At 46.8% G+C, this 27993-nt stretch overlaps 1 protein-coding gene across 4 annotated transcripts; it reads right to left on the reverse strand.

The window, feature by feature from the left end:
- Positions 1 to 1155: 1155 nt before the first annotated feature.
- On the reverse strand, positions 1156 to 26346 carry AGO3 (argonaute RISC catalytic component 3). Of its 4 annotated transcripts, none has more exons than XR_003537068.1 (20): positions 26267 to 26346; positions 19740 to 19911; positions 18535 to 18655; positions 17791 to 17999; positions 16493 to 16629; positions 14296 to 14430; positions 12380 to 12467; positions 12097 to 12244; positions 11672 to 11791; positions 11060 to 11182; positions 10748 to 10881; positions 10151 to 10335; positions 9720 to 9879; positions 8972 to 9062; positions 7958 to 8152; positions 7484 to 7618; positions 6836 to 6937; positions 5569 to 5768; positions 4359 to 4526; positions 1156 to 1842 (listed from the first exon to the last, which is right to left on the reverse strand). XR_003537068.1 is itself a non-coding variant. In XM_027701375.1 (19 exons), exons 1-19 carry the CDS (start codon positions 26283 to 26285, stop codon positions 4418 to 4420), a joined length of 2583 nt encoding a protein of 860 aa, XP_027557176.1. In that variant the 5' UTR covers positions 26286 to 26346; the 3' UTR covers positions 1168 to 4417. The 4 variants fall into 4 exon arrangements, 2 of the variants coding, with proteins under 2 accessions (XP_027557176.1, XP_027557177.1); XR_003537067.1 differs by having other exon boundaries at positions 1156 to 3734; XM_027701375.1 differs by having other exon boundaries at positions 1168 to 4526.
- Between the last annotated feature and the right edge of the window lie 1647 nt (positions 26347 to 27993).

Here is a 27993-nt window from a genome sequence, read left to right on the forward strand (position 1 = left end):
AAGACAGGAATCTTTCCCTTTGATTTTTTCAACCTGCCAGTAGCAGCCACAAAAGCCCACGGCACTGAGAGGGACAGGGCATCAGCCTGGCCTGAGCAGAGACCACGATGGCCATTTAGAAACAACCTCCTCTGAAAACTGAATTTACAGGTCCGACATACATAATCTGAGCTTGTGATTTCTTGGTTATAAAAGTGCTTCGAGAAAGGTTCTAAACCCTCAGTTCAAAAATCAGGGAAAATATCAGAACAGGACAAGATATGAAGAAAGTGTAGAAAAACAAAAGGCCTCAAGCTTGAGCTTGGAATTTCACCCGAGTGAACTTTAAGACTAGTAGAACACCAGTATTTGTAGCTGGAATTTGTACAGCAGATGACTATCTGGTATTTCACGTTGAGCATTTTTTAGGACAAGAATTCATACGTGAATAAGTGAAAATCATTGAGGACCAAGAGCATCTTGAAATAATTTGACTGACAACTTCCAGAAACCCATTTAACTCCCGGAAAACCATTTCTGTGGCCAAACAAACTTCCAGAAGGATGCCGGGATGAACCCTACAAAAAATAACTTTTGGACACGTGTGACCGGGTGACACATTGGACAGTGACACAGCGATCCTGAGGCAAAGGACCACGGCTGGAACCCCTGCCAGGGAGAAAAGGCGACTTTAGGGAGTCACTCGCTCTGTCTGCAGATGTCACAAGTTTAACGCCTCGACCACAAAACATTCCAGGGTTCCCTCCAACTGTGGATCTACCAGTGGCCAGATGGCAGGATTCGGCACGGCCGGCACAGACAGCAGCCCAGGGTCCATCCCCAGGTGAGGAGGGGCACTGATGGCACCCCAGGATCCATCCCCATGGCCAGCACCATTCCAGCAATACCCTACAGCCACTCCTGGCCCAGCCCTGGGGCTGCTCCCACCACGGGAGCACTTGGTGGCACTTGTTAAGCACAAGTGAGGTCTCAGTGTCTGAGGAGACGGGAACTGCTTTTCCCAACAGGCATAAACCCGGGGTCTGCAAAGCAAGAAGAATCATCAGCCTGTGCCCACGTCCCTCTCTGGACTATCCACAGCCAGCTCCCGCCAGGAGAGGGGGGGATCTGCTGTGCCACTCAAGATTTCCTCAAACGGCACATAAAATTTGAGAATTTTTTTTTTTCTTTTTAAAGGAGAGCAGGTACAAAAATAAAAGAAATCCATATACTCTGAAAATATACTGGAAACTGCCACCACAGATGAGGTACCATTTATCCCGACCCCCCACCCCCAAACTGCAAACATCAAAATATATATGTTTTTAAACAAAAGAAGAATATCTGGCTATTTAATCTCAGTTAAAATGACAGCACCCTTTGTTACACTTGATATTTCACACCATTAATTCTCTTTTGAAAAAAAACCAAGATATCTAACTAACCTTGATTCCTTGCTTTTCTCCTCATTCCTTAGTGCAGTAATTGTCCATCTCCATTTAAATAAATATAGCAGCTACAGCATCATTAATGTGTGGCCCTCACAACGTCAGTAACTTGATATCGTAATACAAAGAAGTATCGGCACTTGACGTAGATATTTGCAAAACCAAGAAGAGAGAGATTAAAACTTCCAAATACTCTTCACATGAAAACCAGGTACAACGTTACCTTGACAACTGAAGTCACTTTGCCAATGAAGGTTCTTTAGTTTTTGGTGAAAGTAGCGAGCAAAAAAAGCTTCTCAAATCCAAGTTGCCGAGCGTGGGTGGGATGAGAAGCATCCAGCAGCTTTGAAAGGAGAGGCAAAAGGCTTTGTAAAAAAGGAGTTTTCACCTAAATGCCAGAACTCCACAAGAACTCCTTGTAAAACAGAGAATTTAAAAAAAAAAAATTATTTTAAAACAAATTCCTGTAAAAAGCCTAAGCTGAACCTGTTACAAATGACACCGGTAGAGGCTTTAGGAGAAAACTGTCAGGTCACAGACTGGGAAAAACATCTGAGAGACTTATTGAGAAACCACCTCGCTGAAAGGACTCTGTCCCACCCACCTCCCTGCACCAGGTTTTTCTGAAGGTGCTGAGAGGGAACAGCCCTGGTTCCAGGGGTTCCTGATCCCCTGGGATCTGCTGGACCCCCAACCGCCCCCCACCTCCTCTCCGAGCACCCCCAGCCCCTGCCCACCCTCACGACTGTTTTCAGTGCAATTTTAACTTTGCCAGGTTAGTCTGTTTCCATTATTTTCCTTGATTTTTGGGAGATAAAATAAGTATCTACACTAACTGTTAGTAAAGCTCTTGTGGACAGTTGTGAGCAGCACTACAGACATTTCCATACAATATACAAATGCACAAAATACAGTACTTGGTTTTCTGGCAGAAAAAAGGGAGGTTCATGCCTGGTGAAGCAAAACGGGCTCAGATTTTAGGCTCAAAATACAGTATATTGGCAAACAGTGGATTTGGTGAGAAAAGAGGAGAGAAGCTACTTAGACCAACCCACTGGTTTTCATGTGAGAGCAGGTGGAGGTCAGGAGGGCTGGGATCACAGCAATGCCCATACAAACATCTGCAGTAAATATACTATGAACCAGTGCAAATAAAAACAGTCAAAAATGCAGTTCACGAGTTTACAAAGTGCAAAACTCCCCAGTCCCCTCGTTGAATAAACGCTTGTCTCTGACATCTCAAACATTGGTTTTAAAGTGGAATGAAAGAGTCTCATCGGTTTGATTCACATTTCAGCGATTTAACATGTTAGAACTATCCCAGCCCTCTTTGTTTGCGAAGTGAAATGAAGTTACCAATAACTTAATTTTAAAAGGAAAGTCATTATCAAAGAGGAAAAAAGCCTAAAAACTTTTATTAATTCCAGACATTTTACTGATGTCAAATAGGTTTAACTAAGCATGTAAAAACTGAGATCTTAATACAAAACCCTTTCCATTTAATTCAAATATGCTCCACATTTCAAAGCCAAAAATAAGGCCAATTCCTTTGTTAAATCAAAAGACTGCAGCGACGAGTAAAGCTTGCAGAAGTCTAGAAGCATTTTTGTAATTTTTTATTTTTTTTTTTTGATTTAAAAAAGGAAAATTCAAGATTCCTTCTGACTATAAAACTTTCCTTTCAAAATTAAGGCTTTTACTTTGTCCTTTTAAAATCCTGGAGGTGTCCATTCTCCCACGGTCCGTGGTACAGACACTGCTTCAGTACAGCTCAATGGACACAGTTTTTCTTTAGAACGCTTATTGCACTAAAAGATAGCAAAACAAGTTGTCAGTTTCTTTTTTTTAAAAATAAACATGGTTACACTTCTAAAAAATAAAAGTTGATGTTGACCACATGTTCTGTAATAATTAAATTAAAGCATTATTATTACTCTAATAAATATAAAAGAAACAAAAGGAAGCTAAACTTCAAACACACATACATATGAATCACATTAAGGTGTGAGAGGCAGCAAGTAAACTAGCAGGTTTCTTTTTTTTCCAAAAAGACCTTAGCTCTAAAGTTTCAGTTCTGGTGGTTACTGTACGTCATCCCAGAACACCTGGGACGTTGGATCTCACGTGAAGCTTCAACAGATTGGACTTGCCAGATAGGAAAAATTGAAACTTTTGGACTAGGTGAAACAGCAGCTTTAGTAAATTCCCCAGGGAGCAAGAAGAGTTGGGTCACTACTGCCTGCACATGAACCACGAGCTTCTTGGATTGCTTTTGAAAGGGAACTCTTGGAGCTGAGAACTCCAAAGCTGTGAGAAAAGACACAAAGGCAGCCGTTGGCTAAATTAGGTTCAAATTATTGGATCAGTGTGCAAAAACTTCTTCCCCCCTCTCTGTTTCCTAGCTAGTGCTGCACATTCCAATGCACTCGGATATGTTCACATTCCAATGCTCGATGGCAATACTGGGAGAAGGATTCCTCAATGCACGGGGGGGTTAAAAACTTAATTATTTTCTTTTTTTTTTGCACACTTCCCTCCCTCCAAACAATCACTGTGATTGTTCCTAAAAGGTGGTTTTGCTTTTCGTTTTGAATTCCACGATAGATTTTAGTTTATTATTACTATTATTTTTTTTTTTTTTTTGCAACAATATAGTTGTGCTGCCGAGCAACTTGAGGTAAAAGGCAGAAGAGGGTTTAAACTACGAGAAATAATAATTAAAAAAAAAAAAAATGACGGCGGCGCTTCCCACGGGAGCCCGCCCCAAAAAAGCAGTTGGCTGGTTTCATATTGCATAATAGTGCTGTGTTCCTGGATGAAGTAAACAATCTTCCTCGTGTCAATTTAAGGGTGAGCCTCTCGCCCCCTGCACAGCGTCAGCTCCAGCACGATGGGAGGCACAGCCCCTAAACCAACCCCCTGGAAACATACATTGTATGTGGCTTAAGTTCTCAGTTCTCCTCTCGGTGAGTGTCTCCCGGGTCATTGACTTAAGCGAAGTACATCGTGCGTAAGGTGTCTTGGTGAATCTGTACAGCCTTCGCCAGGGCCTGGGGGTCTCGCCCGTTGCTCTGTCCTGACACGTGGCTCCCTTCAGCACTGCAGGGAACGAGGGAGAGACAGGCAGGGCTGTGAATTGTATTAATTTGGATCAAAAAGCTGCTTTCGCACCTCTCCGACAGAATCGCAGGATCGCCGAGGGTGGAAAAGACCTCCAAGATCAGAGTCCGACTGTGCCCGATGCCCCCACCTTGTCCCCCAGCCCAGAGCACTGAGTGCCACGGCCAGGCCTTCCCTGGGCACCTCCAGGGATGGGGACTCCCTGGGCAGCCCCTTCCAACACCTGACTGCCCTTTCCATAAAGAAATTCCTCCTCATGTCCAACCTGACCCTCCCCTGGCACAGCTTGAGGCCGTTCCCTCTCCTCCTGTCCCTTGTTCCCTGGGAGCAGAGCCCGACCCCCCCCGGCTCCCCCCTCCTGTCAGGGGGTTGCAGAGCCAGAAGGTCCCCCCTGAGCCTCCTTTGCTCCAGGCTGAGCCCTCCCAGCTCCCTCAGCCCCTCCTCATATGACTCTCCAGGCCCTTCACCAACGTTCAGCAGAGCAACAGAGCAGCAGGAAGAGAACTGAACACTGAGCAGAATCAACTCTTCTATTCACTCAGCAGCCTCGAGGCTTTTCATAAATCCCTTCACCGTTGCTGCTCAGCTCGTTCATCTAAAAATAAGCCTGTTATAAATATATTGATGGCTTGAAGGTTATAAAATATTTCTGACGTACAGAGTTAGATAAGTGGAAGCACTTAACATTTGGTTCATTCATGACAACTCTGATCCTAAAGCAAATAACTAAAACGCGTTGCTTGATTCCCTCAGACCACGTCAAAGCCATGACAAAACACTTCAGTGAACTACACTTGATTCTTTTAATCTGAGTGTTATTCCACAGAATCCACCAACCCACCCTGGCCTGGTGCAGAGCAGCAGCTGCCAGCAGTGAGGATCTCAACACTGGTCTCAGAGGTAACAAAAACTAAACGCAGACCCAGGTGAGGGTTTTTTTTTAACCGCAGTCAGGTGTCTTTAGGCCTGACAGTGGAACAAAGGTCAGTGGGGACACAAACCTGAGCACACAGCCACTCACCTGTCGTGTTCCTTGTCCACGAGGTGGTACCTGGCCCGGAATGCCACCAGGTGAGCGTAGTAGGCTGGGGCGGGGATGGACACGGAGCGGGTGCAGCGCACGTAGGTGTGGCACAGCTGGTACGTGAGGAGCTGCAGCTCATCCGCTGTGAAACAGTTGTCATCCCACAGCACGTGGTAGTGGGAGGGCCGGCTGGTACCCTGGGAGAGGGGAACATCCATTCACTCACCTGGGTTCCAGACAAACAAGTCCCACCAAGTTCAGAAGGGGTCAGGCTGCCCTGTCTGAACTCCCACGGAACAGCAGCCCAAGAACATTCAGTCTCACGTCAGCCCTAAATGTACTTAAAGATGAGGAAGTAACATTTACATGATTATATTGCTCTAATTATTCTTGCTTGGATAAAACCCCACCTGCCTTCTACATAACCTTCAATGATCTACACCTGCTCCCAACACGACCAAACCATGATTACACCACTTCTTACCCACCTTCAGTTAAACTGTTTCTCACCAAGACACATTTCCCAGAGAAACAACTGCTGCTTTTACTTCTTTCTGATTCCTGAGCATCCTAATTTCAAGTATGAACACTAGAAACCACAGTTAAATCTTACACTGCACCTGAATTAGGTCAGTAGTTGTGCTTTAGCCAGGCAACAAGTCTCTCTTTTCAAAAAATGTATTGAAAGCATAAATTTACTTGAGGCCTTTTTGGGGCTTGCTGTATTAAAATATAAATTAAAACGAGCTGAAACTACATCTGGCAATTCCTGCTTCAACTTATATTGATACAATTTTTTTTTTTCCAAAGGGCCAAAAGCCAGCTTGCCCAGACCTAGGGACAGACAAAAAAACATAGCAATGACTCAAAACTGGAAAAGAAATCATGCCCATCCAACCTAAACTAAACTCATTATAATCTTGTCACACTTACATGATAAAAATTAAGGAGTTAATTTTTTTCCATTTTAAGCAATGTCCTAAGTAGCAAGTTTTATTTTCAGAAATAAAAAGGGTACAAAAAAAGTGACCCCTTTAAAATAAACTTTAAAAAGCATCACTTACCATCAGTGCAAGTTTAAAGGTGCTGAAGATACCACCACCTCTTAAGCAAACAACACTTAGTCCCAAAATAACGAGATATCATATAAAACTGAGATAAAATGACATTTCCCTCCCAAATAACTGTCTGCAAACAGGTGCCGCAAAACAGAGAAAAACAACACGTTCTAAATTCACGTTTACTTACAAAGAAGCAACTGTACCTGTATTCCAGCATGGCTACAGAGGTAAAAATCGAACTCGTAGGGGTGTGTAATGTCTGTGTCCACAGTTGTCCCCGCTGGAATATTGCCACTCCGGCCGACCTGGGGAAAAGGTTTGTTGAGTGCAGCCTCAGCTGCTCCCACAGCTCAACTCTAATGGAAAACACAAGTTTCTATTCACCACTGGCAAGGATTTGGTGCAAGAAGTGTCACTAGAGCAGCCTGGGAGGTCTGACAAGGACACTGGATGGCCCTCCAGCACCTCAGCACTGCACCTACAGCACTTCAGAGCTTTCCAGCTCAGCCTCAAGAGCTGCACAGACGTTTGTATTTCCAATTCTCAGTCTCAGCTTGGATGGACTGACTCAGAAAAAAGGCTCCACCATTTTGTACTTTCTGCTGTTCCAGTTGCTGGGGACTGGTCCTGGTTACTCACGTGAACATCAGCTCCAGTGGGGATGTGTGGGGCTTTTTAACCTACTTAGGTCAGTGATTTTTCCATTTGGGGCCACATTTTATCAGTCCAACACTTCCCTGAGTGCACAGACAACCAGATGGACAGAGAAGCCCACACCATATTTCCTCCAGCAGCACAAGAGCTTGACATGAAGCTTTCCCACAAGGCTCCTAGGAGAGGGCAGTGCTTACCCTTTCTGTTCTGTCAGCACAGAACAACCGCGTGTGGTGTCGCTTCTGCACCACGATGTAGGTGATCCCAGGCTGGTAATCCTTCTCCAGACTGATGCAGGCTTCTCTGATGGCCAGCAGCTCATAATACAAAACCTACAAGAACACAAGAGTTCAGGTTTTCCTTCCATTGCATGCTAAACACAACATCTAATAAAGGGGCTGTGGTTAACAACAGCAAGTGCAACTTTGCTTTAGTAATCTTAGGAAGCACCTAGAAATATGTGGTTTCCCAAGTTCTAGGACTTCCCCTTCCCAGACAGGAAAGAAGCAGCAACTCTTCTTACCCAACGGGATTAAGAAATTCTCGACCTCAAAGTCTCAACTACTTTGTGCTACCTTGGTGTGAATGTAAGCAACTCAAACAGCACAAAATGAGACCTGGAGTTACTGTGGAGCAACAAAACCCTCCGAGAAACCCCCAACCGAACCCACCTGTCGGAACTGTCCCTCGGAGACCCCGTCCCTGTAGAAGATGATACGGGTGGGCTTGAACCGTGTCGACTTGTAGAACTGGATGAGCAGCTCCCTGACCATGGAGGCCAGGTCCTGGATGATCTCCTGCCGGGGCCGCTGGACCCTCACCGTGGCACAGTACCGGCTGGGGTGGGCATCCATGCTGCCTACAACCTGCGGGCACAGCACGGCAGCCAAGGCTTCACCATCCAACCCACCCAAAGAAATCAACAGCAAAAAAACCCAAGAGTGGCAATTTTCAAGTAAAAGATGCTTATGGGAAACAAGAGTAACCTGGAGTAGGTACAGGTTTAACACCTTCTTGAGAAGAGGTAACAAAAATTGTCCCCCAGCACCCTGAAATGCATCTACGGAATTTGCCTTCCCCTCTGTCCCACACCTCATTAATGCACATTCTTATAATCCAGACAGACTTTTTCCTGTGAAGTTTTCTCACTTTTTACAAGGCCAAACACCTCAGTTTCCCTCAGTCACTCTAAACACGGACACAGTTTCCATAACTGCAGTCAATGGCATCTAAAATACCAAGGGGACAAAACAGAAGAGGACTGACCAAGCCTCCAACCATCACCTTCATCTCCTGGACTGTACCAACACAAAAGGTAAGAAGCATCAAAAATATTTCTGCCAAACCAGGCCTTTAGCTACATTTATTTCCTTTAAAAAGACAAGGATATTATTAGCTAACATCACCAAGCTGCATTATTTCCTTGAGAACATTTTTGCAGAAATATATTATTTAGCAATGCTGTCTTACCTTGATTTAAAAATTAAAGAGCTAAGAAACCAGACAGAAGCATCAAACATTGTTTTTTTCCTTTTAAAGACGTGACTTTTAGTATCACTGGGAGTGTGTACAAAGAACTGGCATAAGCCCTGACAGGTATTTGACACAGACACAGTCCCTGAGTTGCTTTTTGTATTCTAACATTTACCTAAGATGAAAAAACACGTTAATGTAACAAAACTCACAGCAGCGATGGAGGGCTTCTTTCCATCTCCAGCTGGAGGGTGAGTGACATCAGCTCCCAAAAAGATCACTGGCTGCTGGAACACAGAAGGTCTTCAAAAAGAAAAAAGTGCTAAGTCACACTCGTAGCTGAGCAGCTGCCACAAGGTCGTCGCTCACGGGGGGGCTGTTTCTGCCTCAGCCCTGTCAGGTACCGGGGCCAAGGCTCAGCAAGGGGGTCTCTGTGCACAGGAGGTGAACCTGGAACCCACCCCAGCACAGAGCCCAACACACACTGGGAACACACTGCCAGAACTGGGGCAGGATTGTGGTGGGGAACAGCCACAGAGTTACACCTCAGTGGCACATCCAGCTGATGCTGCAGGTGATCACGGCAGGGCCTGCAGATCACCCAAGCCCCTCTGTGGTACAGCATCAGCCCTGCAGCTGGGAGCAGGGGCACACACATTACCCTGGCTTACAGGACTTAGAGCAGGATGGTCTCCCAGGGCCTTTAAAATACTCTCCCACACACCACTGCTTCACATTTCAACTTTGATACTCATCAAACTTGGCTTAAGACCGAACTCACAGGCCAACAACCACTCAGAACCTGTGCTGCAAGGAACTGAATTCTACCTCCAATATCATGTACTATTACCAAAAGAACGTTTCAACTTAAAACTTGGCCATATTTAAATTTTGGGTGCTAAGTAGCAAAAGTAACCACATCTGTTAAAAGAAAGCCCAGGTCAGTCTCCAGAGTCTTACCGTTGATGAGGTACAAGGATGTTGTTGATTCCTCCTAGTTTAACGTTGATCTTCAGGCACAGATTTGAGAGGGTCTGTGGAGATGTTTTGATGACGTTCTTGACCTGAACACACTGTGTGGCCATTCCCAACAAAGTGTCTCCCACGCGCTTCACCTCCGCTGGGAAGCAAACAGGAGGAGACAACCTGAGTCCATCTGAGGTCATTGCTCCATTTTGACCTTAGATCAAGTCACAATAATTTCAGTGCACATACTCTGCAGTAACTTTAGACTTGTCTGCGTGCTCAGACCTGCTTCCAATTTATCTTCAGACACAAAGCACTGGTTTCTAATGCCTAAAGAATGGTCCTAAATAATTTTCTAGCATACGTTGGGCAGCAAATTTCTCCCAACGATACCTGACCAGGCAGAGACAGAGGTGTGCCCTTACCATACACAGGTGTTTTCCCTGGCAGGATGACAATGATGAGCTGAAGGCCCGAGTAGGTGTTCTTGAGGTGTCTGAACATGGGCTCCACACTGTCTGCACCCTGGGCATACTTGCAGAAGCAGGGCTGGCCCTGGATGGGCATCCCGGCGTCCTTGGAGATCTTGCGCAGCTGGTCCGTGAAACCCCTGAAGAGCAGCACATTCATGGATTTTTGCAGCAGCAACAGCACACAACAACCAGAGCAGAACCGTGGTAGTCAAATGACAACAATTCCAAATAGCTTTTTAAAAAAAACATTCACTATGTGGAGGCTGTGCAGCTGTGAAACACCACAGGCCAGGACGAGAGGGAAAACCCCAAAACATTTAGACACCTTAAGTATTTCATTCAAGATACCAGAAGGGACAGGACCAACACCCCACAGGGCTTCCAGGCACAGTGTTTTGACTATAGCTTCCAGCAAGGAAGCAAACCAGCCTGGATTCTCTCTTTAACAACTCAGATGATTAACCTAGTTAAATGCTCATTAGAAATCCTGTACTTGTGTTTCGCTTCATTAAGAGAACAGTCCAAAGCCTGAACCACGACATGCCTTACTTCAATATTTCTTCTCTGCATTGTCTCTGTGTTGCAAAGCAAGCTATAGCCCACATCTTGATCTCCACACCAGTGTGGAACTGCTTCCCTCTCATGTCCCACACTCCATGGCTTGGGGTTGCCACAGTTCGATTCTGGGGAAACAAAAGCAACAGACACTCAAGCGGCTGCAAAAGAAGCTGCCTGTGCTATCTGCAGTTTCAGGATAGCAAAAAAAACCAATTTATCATTCAAACTCTGATCCCTGTTTAGTCAAGGTGCACAGGAAATCCCTCCTCAGAATGGAAAGCAAAGGAAAAGCCAAAGGCTCACCCGTCCCCCGTACTGCAGCATCGGGGCCGGGAGCACACGCCCCGTCACATGGGCCATCTCATCCCGAACCTTGAACTGGAACTCTTGCACAAATGGATCTGCATCATAATTTGCACTTCTCACCTGGAAGAAGAAGAGGTTCTCCATGTTACAGAAGTATCTGACTATAATTCATACAACAAACAACAGACTAACAGGAGCACTGCAGAAGTGTTCTACAACAATTTCGCTGGAAAAGGCTCGGATTTAACTGCTCAACACAATCCCCAGTAAAAACAATTACTACCATGAGTTATCTTGGATGACATGTTTTTTTGCTCCCACTTGTTACTGAAGTGCTCATTTGTAGTTTGCCTGTTCAAAAGCATTTTGCTTCCTCTCAGTAAATAGAACACCAACTTGGAATTAATTGTAGAGGTGATAATGCAAGAGCCTGTACTACAGACTCAAGCTGTTGTTGAAGGCTATTTTAAATAAGTCCTATTAAGACAGTAGTTACAATCTGTTAAGTTAAAGGACAAGAAGGAATCAAAAGCCCAGGTTGGGGTATAAGAAGTTTTGTACTGATGTAATCTAGCCCAGTGTCACCCTCAGCTGGGCTCAGGGACTCACCAATCTGCTGATTTCCTCCTGCCTGTCTGGGGCAGACCTGGCTGTGGCTTTTATCATGGTCGAGGTCTGATTGTCCGTGAGCTTCTTGATGCACCTCTGGCCAGCCACGATGTTACACACCTGCAGGGGAAACCAGAGGCATCAATTCCCAACAGGAGCACTCAGAGCCCAACACACCACACACACAACACCAGCTGTCACCATAAACCACAACCCCAACGTGTCTAAGCAACTGCATGTTCAGACTTTCTTGTAGCTCTAAAGCTTAAAGCACTTTAAGATACAGACAGTCTCTAGGGAAATTCAAGTAATGAACATGTAAATCTACAAAAAAGCTCATGCTGCAAAGAGCACTGATTCTTAACTTTTTGCAAACTGACAGGACCTACCCAAACCCTTCTGATTTATCAGAGTAAGGCCCTTACTTCTAAAGGCAGGTAGGTGTGTTTTTGTTCTTGTCCCACTTGCAGACAAGGAAGGTGAGGGTATTTCAGCTGGAGGTTGTATTTCTCTCTGAAATACTGTGCTACTGTCCTCTCCACAGTCTGGCCATTTTCCAGCTGTAAAGGAAAGCTGAAAAGACAGACATTTGAGTAAAATCTGAGTTGCCAAATGCCATCATCTCCAAAATTAATGAAACATCAGGTCCTGTCACACACTCAGTGTGAAGCCATCACACACTCCACGCTCTGACAAAAAGCCTCTCACGTTTGATGACTTGCAGGTCGTCTGGTCACGTTGCAGACACGGTATTTCCTTCTCATCGTCCCACAGTGAGTCACTTCTACCTTCAGACCTGCAGGAAAGCATCCAAACCTGGTGTCACAACTACCCAAAAATGTGCCCAGGAGACACAAGGTTTCAAATGATAGAACACAACAGCTTTGGGGTCAGCATCCAATAGCACAAACATAAGGAATTATTATTCTCTAAACATTTTTTGCTTTCGTTATAATTTGAATTCTGACTAATCCTGATTACTACCCTCAAAAAGAAATTATGATGTATAACACTTAATTTTCAGTGTCTTCTGAATTTCCTGTAGCACTTTCATTTAACAGGCACTGACTGAACTCAGAGGCCTGTTTTCACCATATCCTCTTGTTCTCATTCCCAGTCTTGTACACCCTCTTCAAACTACCAGTTCCAATGTAATTGAAATTAAAAGGGCAAACTCATATTTCTACTTTATTGTCTTCTCCTCCCCCCCGCTTTATGGCCACATTCAGCTGTAACTTTCTTTAATTTCACTGTCCAGGTTTAACTTTAGATTTTGAGCATCTCATCTCAAAGCACTCAGCCTACAGAGCAGAGTTTCTCCAGACTTATCTCTACCCATGATCAGCATGACAGTGGCAGCTCCAAAATCAGGTCCCCATGTACCAGACAGCAGACTTGGTTTACTGGGGACACAGACATCCCAAAGAAGCACCAACTGTACTTCTTTGCTCCCTGACAACACTAATTGCATCAATAACATCAGCATTACTCAGAGGATTGGTACAGTCAAAAATAAACCACCACTGCCCTGACAGAGCATTGAGAGAAAACAAAGAAAAGAAACCACGGGGCACTGTGACCACAGAGAAGGGCTGTGAACACATATCTGGAACCCATCTCTGCTCTGCCATTTCTCTGCTGTGACACTACCAAGGCACTGCCCTCCCACAGTGCTGCTCACACACTGCCAGTGCTCCAGTGCAGGGCTTGTTTTGCTCTATGTGGTCACAGCCTGGCTGGATTTCCCAGATCCTACAGCAGCAAAGACAAGTTTCAGAGCAAAAGTAGTATTTCAATATTTTCTGACTATGGTAACAGAGTTTCTGAGGCACCTGAGGTCAAGCAGAGGCAGCTCCTCGCTCTCCAGTCACCCACCCTCCAGAACAAAGACAGACAAATGTAAAAGGAGGCATGTTAGGACTACTACAAAACAATTCCTTTAAGGTTTTTTTCACTAATGACTAGGCTATGAACACATCCCTTTATGACTATAGTTCAAATTTACTTTTTAGCTGCCCAGTATTTCAGCAGAGTCTAATCTTGCATCAAGTGTTCAAGAGCTGAGCTCCTTCAAGGCTTCTCTCTCTGCAAGTTACACTGGAATGAAGGATATGGGAAAATGCAAGCCCAAGTAGCATATATGGAGTGAAACCACTCAAACCAGCAGCTTATGCAATTCCTTTGGAATGGAATTTGGCCTTCAGCTGCAAGTGGTACTTGTTTTTCCACAAGGCCATCAGTTATTAGAAGCCACTGCAACAGCATTCTCTCAAAGAATCACTGTTAGCCTTGACATCAATGTTCACTTTGCCACAGGACTGGAACAGCAAGAGCCCACACACAATGCCAGGTGGCCTCAGGGACCCTGGCTTAGGAGGAGTTGGCACCAGCCACCTACCTCTGCCCAGGCAATGAACAACATGCTCTCTCTTTCCCTCTAAGCCACTGGGAATGTTTTTCAGCTTTCATTTCCGCAGAGCTGCATTGTTTCGTTCGGGATTAGAACTACAAACATGGATACTGCAATTCCCTTGGCAGTTCCAGGCCCTTCTGATGCATGCTAGCCAGGCTTCCAGTTAAAACAAACCCCTTAGGATTTACTAAACAGATCCATTTCTACTCACCCTTTATCTCTTTGGTGAATTTTACCCGATGAGAATCAGTCAGAGGTCTTGGTTGTTCATCAATATTATGAATGTCAAGGACTTCACACATGAACTGAATTACGGGTTGTGCTTTGTAGAAGGCAGTGGCAGAAACTACAAAGAGCAAAATATCAAGTGTAAAAAAACCCCAACCCAGTCAGAGAGTTGTGCAGCAGTACATAAATGAAGGCTTCTTAGAATTCCACGCAAACCTCAAGAAAAATGCTTGTTTAAAAACAGGTCAGCAAACCCTGCCACAGTGGAGCATCCAAACGCCAGTGGAGGGCCCGTGGTGACACATCAGTCTTCAGCACAGTCATCCTGCTACTGCTTTGCATTGCAGGGGTTTGAAGGGTTTTTCCCCAGGGAACATTTATTTCTAGAGAGCTGCAACGCCCCAGAGAGACATTCCCCTTCACCTCTGTATAGAGCTGCAGACGCAGGATTAATATCTCTCTACTGCACTTTTTTATATTAAAAGCTAACGTTATTCAACATGCAATATAATTGTCATCATTATACAATCTACTCAATTACTGAACCAGTATTTGGTAGAGACACCAGCACTACTTTGACTACACACAAATTGTGTTGGTGTAGTGGGGAGTGCAATCCTTGATCCACCCCAATCTCTGACCCTCCCCACATGCTAATGTCACCATCACTTTGACAATACGCTGGTTTTAAGCAGGACAGTTGATTCATTCCATGGAAGATCATAAATCATCTACTCGACAAAATTACAAGAAACTGGAACAACACCTTTAGTAGGAAGGGTGAGGTGGCACCAGACAGAGCTCAGTCCCATCCTGCTCCACACATTGAAAACTTCAATTGGCAACAGCAGAAAAGACATACTCGACAAGCATTTCTCAGTTTTCCAGATCTCATGTACCAAACCTGCCACATCTGTGCTCACACAACCCAACATTCCTCAGACATGTGTCACTCCAGCCGGCTGCCAACTCCCCGTGACGCACCCGCCACCTCCGGACCTCAATCACTGACTGACCCCAAATCCTCACACTCCCCTCCCTGGCAGCGTGAGTGGGTTGTCTCCCACAGCAACACTTTCACAGAGCACCTTGTACAAATGAAACAACCGAAGACATCTCCAGGGATGGGATTTGGAGGCGTTTCACAGCCTCAGACCACGACCCGGAGTGATGGCTCCGTGAGCCGCCGCTCACAAAGGGCTCGGGTTTCCCACTCACAGGAAGGACTGAAAGATTTCTACTCCAAGAGTTGCTACTTCACTTGCTACTGCTGGTAAGAAAAACTTGCTTCACAGCACAGGACATCATCAATTGGTATAAATTGATACCATTCTCCTGCCTGAACTGCAGCTCTCTCAGTATCTTGCACAGAGAGAGACCAGCACTGGTTATTTCTGAGACAGGTAAGTTGTGACATTTGTTTTTCAAACCACAGCTGATGCTAGAAAGGCAATTTTACAAGAACAAACCCATCTGAAGCCACATGAGTATCACCCACAATTTAGGTAACCCAGAACACACAGACTTGCAGATTTTCAGTGTGGAAGCTCAGTATCTCTGATATTTTATTCTTCTCCAAGACAGATGTGAAACACAACCTGACTGTCTAACCTGGAGCAAGACAGACTATTTACCTTGGGTTTATAGAGCATTTCAGACAGTGAGAACTGAATGTGAATCAGAGGAAACTTGAGGCAGCACCTGCACCTCCACCACTGGCACTTTTCAATGGGGGTTTAACAACTAAACAGACTCCAGTGCTCACAGAGTCTCACACAGGCACCAGTTGCTCTCAGATCCATTCATCTGGGACTCAATACAGTGGTGCAGAGCAGATCTGCTTTTGCATAAGAAAGCCCAACCCAATCAGCCCTATTCACAGAAGTGTTTGGGATATGTTTTACAGAGTTTTCTTGGAAATACTGAGCACTGCTCGCTGTGTACAGCTGCACAGAGACAACCTGCCCCTGTCACTGGGGATGGACCAACACAGAAATCCAGCAGGAAAACAAGCCACGTGCAATTCCTTCCTACACAGGAATATTGCTTTTTATATGGCAGTTAAATTTCGGCTCAAACACTGACATGATGACAAATCCAGAGGAAAAAAAGACTAGGGTTTCTAGGCAGCCTTTGCCATATAGGTCTGGTCAGAATGTTCCCCCTGAATCTCAACTTACCATCAATGTTGAGCATCATCTTCCACATGGCAGGTCGGACTGACTGATGGAACCCAAACCAGACCTCCCTGCCCCCTCCCAGGGGGTGGTCATAGCCTTCTGGAGCTGAGAAGAAGGAGCGGCCCACGGGGGTGTACCTGGTGAAACAGGTGGCCACACGTTTTTGCTCTTGCCTTCCAAACATAAAATTTATGCAATCAAGATTATAACACACAGCACTATTATTTTTTGGAATTTTGTGCACCAGGAATCTGTGCCAAGAAGCAAGTTTAAACAATATACCCTGAATGCTTCTGCTCCCATCACAGTGCTTTCAAATTTAGACAAAACATTCACTATTTTTAGAAATGCACAACCACTTTCAGTTTTTACAACAAATCAAGAACTAAATTAACTTACCCTTCCTGATTTTCTACCTCAAGTCTCCATCACAGCAGAGTCTGTACAACAGCCCTGTCTATACTGCCCTGACCCTCCAATACCATTTTGCCTGTTTCACTAAGGAACTTTTTAATACAGGATGCACCAACAGAAGCAAAAGCTGTGGGGGGAAAAAAAGAACCAGAGGAACTACTGCTTCTCTCTCTGGTAGAAAACAGCTGCTCCTGAACCTCCCCACCTCCTCAGTTTTATAATCACAGGCATTAGTACAGAGGTTAACATCTAAATGTTTCCTTCAGCTCCAGGGAAGCTGAGGAACACTGGCTTCCATAAAACCACAGGCCCCTTTTTTTAAGAGCCAGTTACAGCCAGTGAAACCCCCCAGAGCAAAGCCATCCTGGTGCCTAAAGCCAGCAAACTTCAAAAGTACCTCTCACTGACCAAACCAAGCAAAATTAACTTCTCTTATTTGTTATTTTTACCTCAGAACCCTGAAATTTAGAGACTGTTGGGATGTGCATCTAGTCCCAGCCACATATTTCAGCCCTGAGAAACCCACACTGGTGATGGGTGTCAGTGGATTGAAGAGACTCCTGCCCTTCCACAGTCACTGGCACTTGGCTCAGGCTGAGCAGAACCAGGACAGCAGAGCTCCAGCACAGGAACCTCTCAGCATGGCAATGAAGGCCTATTATCAATGCCTCCTGTCCCCTCATCACCTCAGACACACAACCCCTGCTCTGCCCCCAGAAACACACTGGCACACAACTGGCTCCAGTCTCCCCAGCCAGCTCACCAGCTGTGCTGCACGGGGGGAAGGAGCAGCTCTCCTTTTCACCTGTGAAGAAACAGGGATGAAGGTGTCCCAGCGGGGATACTTCGGGTAAAGACAGACTGCAGGAAGACAGTGAACCTACTTCATGGAGGGGAGGTGTCGTAGCACCACATCGACAGCATGAACAGGGTTAGTGCTGATAGGTTTGTCTAGTTCCAGAGGCTCAGGCAAGGTTCTTCCTGTCAAAACTTCATGCAGCAAGTGCCAGCTCACCCGAGAAACAAACTTTATTGACACTTTGAAGGGACGGTCTTTTCCACCTTCTCCCGGTAGTGTCACATCCAAATCCACCTGGGCAGGGCAGGGAAGAGAGAAATAAAAACCAGCTGTTGAGCCTGGTAGCTTTTATTTTCCATTCCTCCCCATAACTGGGCCACAGACTCAAACTCAGATATGGAGGACACAGCACACTGGATAAAATACATTATCAAACCAACAGGGTGAAGAGAACTGGGCCCTGACCAAACAGAAGAGGATCATGTAACTTGTTGTCACCTCAAATCAGAAACTCTTCATTCCAGAAAAAACATGGTTTGATTTTTGAATTCATCGTAAGAGCCTGTTTTACAGTCTGCAGAACTGAGTGTTTAAGAGATTTTGCTGTACAAAGTGGCTACTAAATCCTAGGGAAGGTTCTATTACCTCTAAACTATCACCTGCACATTTACACACACTGGAACTTGCAGCAAATCCATCACAAGGACTCCATTTCAGCACAGTTACTGTAAGACACTTCCAGTTTTTCTGAACTCAGCAATATTAAAAGTTGTTTCTTTTCCCTTCCCACGAGGCTGCCACCAGTCCAACGTTTTCCCAGTTGTCTTACCCCAGTAGTGGCCACAGGAAGTGGATTGGCTGTATAGAGGCTTCTTTTCCCATCATAAACTGGTCTACGGTCCCCAAATATTGTCACTTTAAAATGCTGCACCATGGAGTCCACCACATCCCTGGAAAAGGGGATATTGACATTGAGGACGTTTCCAAAGAAGGATCAGACTGGAGCTGGCTCCCACCCCCCATATTTTGCTGAAGTAGTTTCAATAAACAGCACTCAGTGATTTATAAACACCCACTGGTATTCCAAAAGGTGCTTCACAAGCTTCAACTAAAATAACAAATAAACACTAAATAATACAATCAGAATCAATGCAAATGCTCAAATACTGGGAAATACTGGAACTGAAATAATTTCAGAAACTCCTAGAAATGACTGAGGCCTTTGTGCCACCTTTATTACGGAGAATGAGGACACAGTTACCTTGGAAGAAACCCACAAGATGGTATTGTGATAAAAACCAGTACAAACTCCCAGCTGGAAGCTCTGCCAGCTCATTGTACAGTCTGCAGTAATGTTCACCTGCTCCTCAATTAACAAGAATTTTGAATTCTGCCTACACTGGTTATAAACATGTGGTACCCTAACAAAAAGTCTTGGCTTTAAGTCCTTAATAACCTGAGTTTTTACCACAAAATTAAGTAAAAGCCTGATCAAATTTGCACACAATTAAAGATTCATCTCCCTTGCTGTATTATAAGTTGATGGTAATAAAGATTAACCTGATATAAGCACTGAAATTAGACTTGAAAAAACACCATAAAATTTTTATATAAAAAAGGCTTCTTGACACAAGTAGTAAATAGAACCAGAGAGACTTTTGCAACACCTCTGACTGAAACCTGCCCTCAGGATCCGAATTCTTTGGGGAGCCTTTGTGTTTCTGTGGCACAACCACCACATCTCACTTGAGACACAATTCCCTTATCCTACAGAATGGAAACACTTTCCTCAGGCACCTGCAAACCAAAATTCCTGCACAGCAGCAGCTGCCAGGCACCACTTCCTGGCCAGGCAATATTAACCCAAAGTCCTTCAGGAAGGTGATAAATATTGACTTCCTCTTCAAGCCACACGAGCAGCAGCACTTTCACCTCCCAGCTGGGACGCGGGGGAAGGAATTCCCCCTTTCACATTCCTGATGTCACAGAACATTCACACTGGCACAATGGACAAGACAAACTCCAGCTTCTCACCTGTTCACCCTCCGAGGACACTTATCTGGTTTGATGTCCACCTCATAGAGGTAGACATCAATCTTTGGGATTTCAACTTGGAAGCAGTTGGCCAGCAGTTTAATGGGCTTGCCCATGGTGCCATAGCCGGGACGTCTGGGCACCATGAGCAGGGGCTGTGCCCCGACGGGTCCTGCGGGAGGAAAAAACCCACAGGTTAGGAGAGAAGCACAAAGGACAATCCCCTGAACCAGCTCCCAGGACAACCGGGTGGGAAAACGGGAAACCAGCCGTCTCCAACAGCACACATCCAACAGAAACTCCAAACAAACATTTGCCCATTTTTAATTCCGAAGCCTCCACCCACATCTAGGCTGTTCTCTTGCTGATGAGCTTCTGGGATTAGCACGAATAAAATCAGGAGAGTTTTGGTGAGGAGATTTCCTGAACAAAAAAAATCAACTGAGCAAAACCAAAACAACAAAAACGTCCTGTAAAAATATCAGAGAAAGTTTAACCAGTCTGTCCTGAACACCCTGGGAATAACAAAGTGGCTGCAGAGTACAAAAATGCATCAGTAGTTCTGGACTGATGCACAGGGTTTGTGATAAACTCTTCATTTCAGTGCCATTATCAGCTTAGTCTCGGAAGACAGATTATTCTTGAACTTTGCTGGCTGAAAATGGATGAAGAGTAAGACCATTACCTCCTGTCTAACTGCCCCCACAAAGCCAATTTGCCAGAAGAGTAAAGACTCAGATTAAGACACAGGATTGTAAAACTCTTGATTACTCATAGTCTAGAGAATACTCAAGAGCTGCTCAGAGAAACATCCAAATCTGCAGTGAGATGGGTCTTTTCAAAGTCAGCTAAAAGCACCTGCCCAGTAATCTGTTCCACTCTCATCTATTTAATTTACTTTGCACCACTTAGATGAGAATCCTGCACTCCAGATCTGCATTACTCATGCCTTACAAGCCAAACACAGTAGTAAACACGGTCCATTTCCAAGAATTTCTACTGGTATTTCCACTTCAAAATACCTCTTTCCAGTGAAGAAGCAACAACAAACTCAAAATGCTTTGTAGTCTGAATTATAAGAAGCTGCTCATGGCACAAATGCCCTGATTTACAGAGCACTCCAGAGTTAGTGCAAAGTTCTCCCCTCTCCTCCTACTCGGTGACGCAGGCGACTCCAGCCCACTCCTTTTCAGAGCAGAGTTAAAATGTCAAGTGCTGGGAAAAATGTTTTTTGTTTGCCTTCTGATTAATCTCCACAATTCCTGGAAAAAGAACCTGCATTGTCTTGAAGGAAACCGTGTCCTGAGAACAGGTGAACACCAAAGCCAAGTTCCCCCATTAACATTTGTCTGGCTCTACCCAGAAACCTCCCGAAAAAATTCTGAGTGAGGCTGGCGTGGAGCCACGAGATAAAACAAAACAGAAACCAAGAAGCATCATTTAAAACCCGCTCACAGACTCTGCTTATGCAAAACTTGTTCCAAGCATCTGCTCTCTTCAACTTTCCCTTCGTTTTAATACTCTCACACGAGTACAAGCAGCTCTACAATTCACTCCAGCTACACTGCAGAATATAATAAGCATGTGCAAAAAGCAGTTACTACCAAACATTTGAGTGGCATAAAGGACTCAATAGCTCATTTTAATATTCCAAAGAAGTACACACCATAGTTTGCTTATATTTAGTTCCTATCTGTGGGAAAGACTAACAAAACTGCAGAAATAAAGATAACGCTTAAAAGGTTATTTTAGTCTGGTCTGCCCTGGGTGCCCCTCACCCAGCTCAGCCTGGAAGGCTCAGATTTTGGCAGTTGGGGATTAAGTGACCAATAAATGAATAGGAAGTGCAGGTCTACACACCGTTCAGGCATAATTTTTAGAAATTCAGCTATTTTGCTGTCACTGGACACACGTTCCCTCGGACAAATTAACTTAAAAAACCCGAGTATGCTGTAAGTCAATTCTGCCATTACTGCCCACTCAGAAGATCCTGCTTTCCAGAAGACACTGAACTGCCAGATTGTGTGTTGTGAAAGTCTGTGTCACTGGCTTCAAAGCTGTGACTCAAAGCCCAGTAAAACACAAATAAGCAGCGACGCTCTGGGGCCGGTGCTGCTGCCCAGCTCTGGGTGACTCACCCCACCTCATGCCTGAGCCCTGTGTCAAACCCATGGAAATAAACACACACACACCAAAAATACCCCAAGCAGCTTCGATCTGCAGAGCTCAGGACGAGCGAGGGGCAGGCTCCTTCCCCTCCAGGGCATTTAACCACTGCAAAAACAGAGTGGGCAAAGCCTCAAAATCCTTTTGTCAGAGCAGCAGCACTGCGGGGCCTCCTCCTGCTGCTCCTCGGTGCTTCCAGACAGCAGAGCAGCTCTGCCCTGCTCAGCTGCCCACAGATTTTAGAGAAGAAACTTCTTTGTGTTGAAGAAACCATTATACTCTGTCATTACAGCCTCAGGAATGTACACATCATGGAATCACAGGATGGTTTGGGTTGGGAGGGACCTTAAGGATCGTCCAGTTCCAGGGCAGGGACACCTTCCACTAGCCCAGGCTGCTCCAAGCCCATCCAACCTGGCCTTGGACACTTCCAGGGATGGGGCAGTCACAGCTTCTCTGGGCAACCTGTGCCAGGCCTGCCCACCCTCACAAGGAAGAATCTCTTCCTAACAACCAACCTAAACCTCCTCTCTGCCAGTGGGAAGCCATTCCCCCCTGTCCTGTCACTCCAGGCCCTTGTAAACAGCCTCTCTCCATCTTTCTTGTAGGCTCCCTTAAGGTAAACACCGAAGATGTTCTTAAAAACCCAAGGAAAACCCTCTAACCCAAGCCTGGCTCAGCGTGCCAGAGCAGAGCTCAATTCATAAAACCCGCTCAGGAAGGTCCCCAGCACTAAAAGTCAATTTATTTATAACAGAAAACAAGGAACACACAGAGAGGAACTAAAACTGGTGCCTGGGACAGATTCTTGGAAGGCTTTTGTGCAGCCAGGGAGCACATCTCGGGACAGCTTGGGTTGGAAGGGACCTCAGAGCTCACCCAGTTCCAGCCCCCTGTGGGGTTTGGAGGAGCTCTGAATGTGAGTCTTTGCCTCTGTGGGATTATGGATGCTCTGATCAGGCTCGAGCAGCACCCGGAGGGATCCTGGCCCGGGGCCAAACACCGCCCGCATCCACCTTGGCAACCAGAGGAAGCCCTGCCGGGAATAAAGGCTGAGCACAGCGAGCAGGAGCTCCCAAACCTGGGGCTCCCAGACCTGCAGCTGCCTCCAGCACACCCTGCACGGACCACTGAGGCTGCTGGCAGGCACCACAGCTTCACAGCACCGAGCAGAATCCTGAGCCCTGGCAGGATGCTCGTAGGAAATGCAGATTTCCTTACATGATCCTTTCCTTACAGAAGGGCCTCCCAGCAGAAAATTATCCTCTCTCCTACCGTTGCTTCAGCATTACAAAACCAAACTGTATCATCAGAGATAACTTAATGGTTTTATTTCTGTTTATACAACCATTCTAGATTTCTAACTGAACGGGTGATGGAACAGCCCAAAAGACACCATCGAGGCCTGAGCAGGTAAAATACAATTTAAACTCTGGCTCAGGACCACGAGGCAGATTTGTGGAACAGATCCCAGCCTCAGGCTGGAGCTGCACCCGGGAGAGCTCCCCATGGAGGGGGAAAAATAAAAGATTCCCTTGCAGAGGGCCCCTGGCCTCTGCCTGGACTCAGAGGCCCAGCCTGTGGAGCTCTAAGAAAATCCTAACACCACCAAAAAATAACTTAATTCTGGATTAAAAAAAAAACACACAGGGAAGATCAGATTCGAACATTGGTTTCAATAACTGAGCTCCTCCTGCCAGAAACCCAGAATTGCCTCATTTCTGTTGCTGAGGCCTCGCTGGGTGGCATTACATTATTTATGAGTAATGCAATCCACGTTTTCTAAACATTCCTCCTTGCAATTTAGGGTTTGGGTTTTTTTCAAGGTTTCAGGTATTCAGTCATGTTAAAACTCATCAAAAGCCAGCATTTTGATGCCATGCTCAGTGACTGCCAACTGCACAAGCAAACACTGGCCTGGTAACTTGCTCTGGCCTAATGGAGTTACAGAAAACACAGTGAAGTGTTTTGGGAGCATTTACAAGACAATAAATGCTTCTGAACCATTAAAAAAAAATCTAAATACTAAGAGCTTTAAGCTCAAAACAGCAGTTTATATGCACACAGTGAAGTTAATACCCAACTGCTCTGGGAGAAGAGAACATGCCAGCCCACACAAACCCTGGAAGACTTTTCCCTGGAAGGTATTTCCACAGACCAAAATCAGGAAGGTAAAAAATTAGCTCAAGAAATACTCTTGACACCTTCCCGCCCGAGAAAGCAAAGCTCTGAGGACGAAACAATTTGTAAAGTTCACAGTGTGAGTCAAAGAGCTCCCACAGCAACTCCAGAGGAAATCTGCCATTGTATCTCACAGCACAGAGCAACTTTTGAAGGCACCTATGAATCACCCCCTTCCCTCCTCTACCCCACCCACAAAAATGGGACTTTCAATGGGCCTCCCAAATCACTACTCTGAACTCAGAAAGAGAAAAGCAACTTCTCAGGATTTTCTCTGCCAAAGTTTGTACAGAAAAGCAAATGGAATATTAAAAGTGCCTGTTAAGAAATAGAGCGAAAACTCCAAACAACAATTTAACTCTTTCAGCACAAAAAACTGTGAGCTTTGAAGGAACAATGCATGACATGGAAATAAAGACACACACAGCACTGATCCAACTCGGTCACACCATGGAGCATCCCCAGCTGGTTGAATCTCTCTGCCTTTTGGAAGTTTACTTCCCATTTTCCAGGTGGAAGTGCAATGTGGGACACTGGATTCAAGCACCAAGAGCTGCTTTTCCTTCACTGTACCTTCTCCCAGTGAACATTTTACTCCTGTTCCTCAGTCATTTGACTTCACCACAACTTGCACCCCGAGCAGCCACCTTCACATCCTGCTCCTGCTTTAAACCATGGTCCAATTCCACAGGCTGGGAGAGCCATATTTTCTGGATTTCACAGGCTGAGCCTCTCACACAAACAGGACAAAATCACTCACAGCACTGATGCTGATACATCACCTGAGATGTGCCTGCACACGCTCCCAACACTCCAGGGATCCTCACACCCCCATCTTTCCTCCCTCCTGCTCGTTCTATCCCATGTTTTTGCTTCACACACAGAAAAGGAACCACATCTCAGTGTCCTCCTTTTGATGACAAAGCTTTAACCCTCGATTGTTCCGCCAAGGATGTTTTGTGTCCTCCTGTTCCAACACCCCAAAACATCACCCTTAACACTTCCCTCATCACACAGCGGAGGTGGAAGAGTCACCCACTGTGCTGGACACAGGCTGAGCCCACCAGGAACACTCAACTTCGCTAAAATCCAACATCTTGCAGCCCAACAACAGGTAAACCCATTCCAAAGGGAAACTAAAGGGTTTATGGGCTGCTCTTGCAAATCTGTTTATCAGGAGACAACTACCATTGCAGCAGGTTATGATTAAAGTTAACAGACGAGTGTATCACCTGAATTCCACCAGACTGCTAAAATCCTGCATCTTCCTAAAATATGTTTAACTCCTCATCAAGCCAGGAAACAGCTGAGATGGGGAGTTTTTCCAGCCAAATCCACCCTTGTCCTTAAATCTCCAAGTAAGTTACAAGAGGCTCTACACATGGAGGTGAAAAGGCACGTTTTGTGTTGGCACCTTCAGTCTCATGCTCATGTCTTCAGCACCTGTGGCACCTCTTGATGTGACAGACACAGAACTCCAGGTGGCTTTGGACATTCCCTTTGCCATCCAGGTTCAGCCAGGGAACTGCTGATTAAATGCTGCCCAAACCTGAACTGTTCTGCCAACCTTGGAGACTGACTTCTTTCGACAGACTAAAGCAGAAATTCCTTCTCTGATACTCAAAACCCACTTAAAACACAAAGCTTATAAATACCAAGCACGTGCTTCCCTGGCAAAGGGACCAAACGTCCAAAATGTGAAGATCCTCATGGAATGGTTTGGGCTGGAAGGGACCTTAAAGCCCATCCAGTCCCACCCCCCTCCCATGGGCAGAGACACCTTCCACTATCCCAGGTTGCTCCAAGCCCCTTCCAGCTTGGCCTTGGACACTCCCAGGGATGGGGCAGCCACAGCTTCCCTGGGCAACAACCACCCTGGCCACTGTGGAGCAGCGCACCCAGAGGCGCAGGAATCAGCCTTAAACCTCAGCGCGCTCCGCAGCGGGGCCCCATCCCGGGGGAGCCATCCCGGGCCGGTCCCGGCTCGGGGCGGGTTACGCAAGGCGGGCGCTCCGGTTATGAAATACCGACCGACCCTCGGCCCCGCGCGGGGGACCCGCTCCGCCCGCCCCGGGGCCGCGCCCGCGGGACCCCCCCGGCCCCTCCCGGCCCCGGGGGCTGCGCGGCGCGGGGGGACCCGCTGCCGGTGCCCGCGGGGGCCCCGCCGGGCCCGGGCTCACCTGCGCTGCCGATTTCCATTCATGGAGCTGGGGCGCAGCCGCTCGGGGGCTGCGGCGGCGGCGGGCGCGGGGCTGCGCTGGGCGGCGGCTCCCCCGCCGCGCTCCCGGGTGTTCGCGGGGCCGCTCCCGGGTGTTCCCGGCGCCGCTCCCGGGTGTTCGCGGTGCGTCTCCCGGTGCCGCTCCCGGTGCCGCTGCCGGCGGTGCCGGCCCCTGGCGCGGCGGCGGCGGCGGAAGTGGCGTGGCCGCCCCGCAGCCCCGGCTCCCCGCGCGGCCGCTCCCGCTCCCGCCCCGCTCCCGCCGGAAATCCCGCCCGCGCTTCCCCTTCCCCCGCGCGCGCCCCGGCCCTTTCCGGCGGAAGCGGAAGCGGGAGGGGCGCGGGGCCGGCGCGGTTGCCACGGAAACGGGGAGGGCCGCGGGGCCCGGGCAGCGCGGGGGGAGCCCCGCAGGCACTGGCGGCTCCTCCTGGAGCGGGTCCGTCCGTCCCCCCCACCAACACCGCGGGCAGAACGCGGCACGTCCCGCACGCGTGGCCGGGCCGGGACACGCCGACGCTTCTCTGAAGCTGCGGGACCGGGGACACACGGACCCCCCCTGAGGGTGGTTGGGCACTGAACAGGCTCCCCAGGGTTTGGTCACGATCCCAAGGCCGACAGAGTTCCAGGAGTGTTTGGACAACGCTCTGAGGGACAGGGTGGGATTGCTGGGCCAGGAGTTGGGCTGGTGATCCTTGGGGGTCCCTTCCAGCTCAGGATGTTCTGTGATTCAGATGTACCAGGCTCAGTGCTGGGTTAGGCAATGGCACCTTTATCATTTCCTCTGCCCCAGAAGATAATTTTTTCATAAGAACAGCGAATTGAGACTTGTTCAAGTGGGTTTGAACCTGCTGCCTGTGAAGGGAAGTCACTTTTTCTGATGGTGAGAGGGGCCTTTCCCCAGGAAAACAGCTGAAGAACTTTGAGCCATCAGGAATTTGAGATTCATAATCCATATTTCAGGATCATTATTAAGAATTACCATCTTGGAGACTCTGCTACATGAAGTCTGTAAAAGCCTAAGTGAGCAACACAGTAAGGTTTCTAAACCCATGCAAATTAAAGGTAAATTACTAGAGGATTTCCTTAACTGAAATCCGGAGCAGGAAGGGGGAATGTGATCACTAAGATGAAGCAGATATGTGGGAGGGAGGGATCCCTGTAAACACACATCCCTCAGGGGCAGCACGTCTAGTCCTGCAGCTGTAACCAGAACCAGGGCCGGGGCTCAAATGCCAATCCAACACCTGAAACCAGTTTTCCAACCCGTTTTCCAGGACTCCAGACAGACCCAGCTGCACGAGGCACGATTTGCTGTGAAACCTCTCACAGAAACAGCCCCCTTAAAACTGCAGAAGATTTCTGTTATGTAGTAGAACTCATTTCAAACAGGTGATACAACCCACAAAGCAGCCCATGAGTGCAGAACTTGTACTGCTGCCCAGCTCAGGACAGAACGTTCTGGTGCTGCAGTTCAGGTAATTAACTAACGAGTGCCTGCCTGCCATTAGCAAGCACTTCCTTAAAATTCCTTGGCATAATTCAAAACCCAGTTACAGCTCAATCGCTGAATCATTCATCAGGAAAGGTCTGTCCCTGCACCTTCGTGAGGTAAAACACGGCCAAAAAACTCAGAGGATAGAAACAACCTCCGGTTCTGGACCCTAAAAGTCAACCATAAGCTGTTGGCGTTGG

This window comes from Neopelma chrysocephalum, unplaced genomic scaffold, assembly GCF_003984885.1.
Source record: "Neopelma chrysocephalum unplaced genomic scaffold, ASM398488v2 Primary Assembly neopelma1_155, whole genome shotgun sequence".
In the NCBI taxonomy this organism is placed as follows: Eukaryota; Metazoa; Chordata; class Aves; order Passeriformes; family Pipridae; genus Neopelma; species Neopelma chrysocephalum.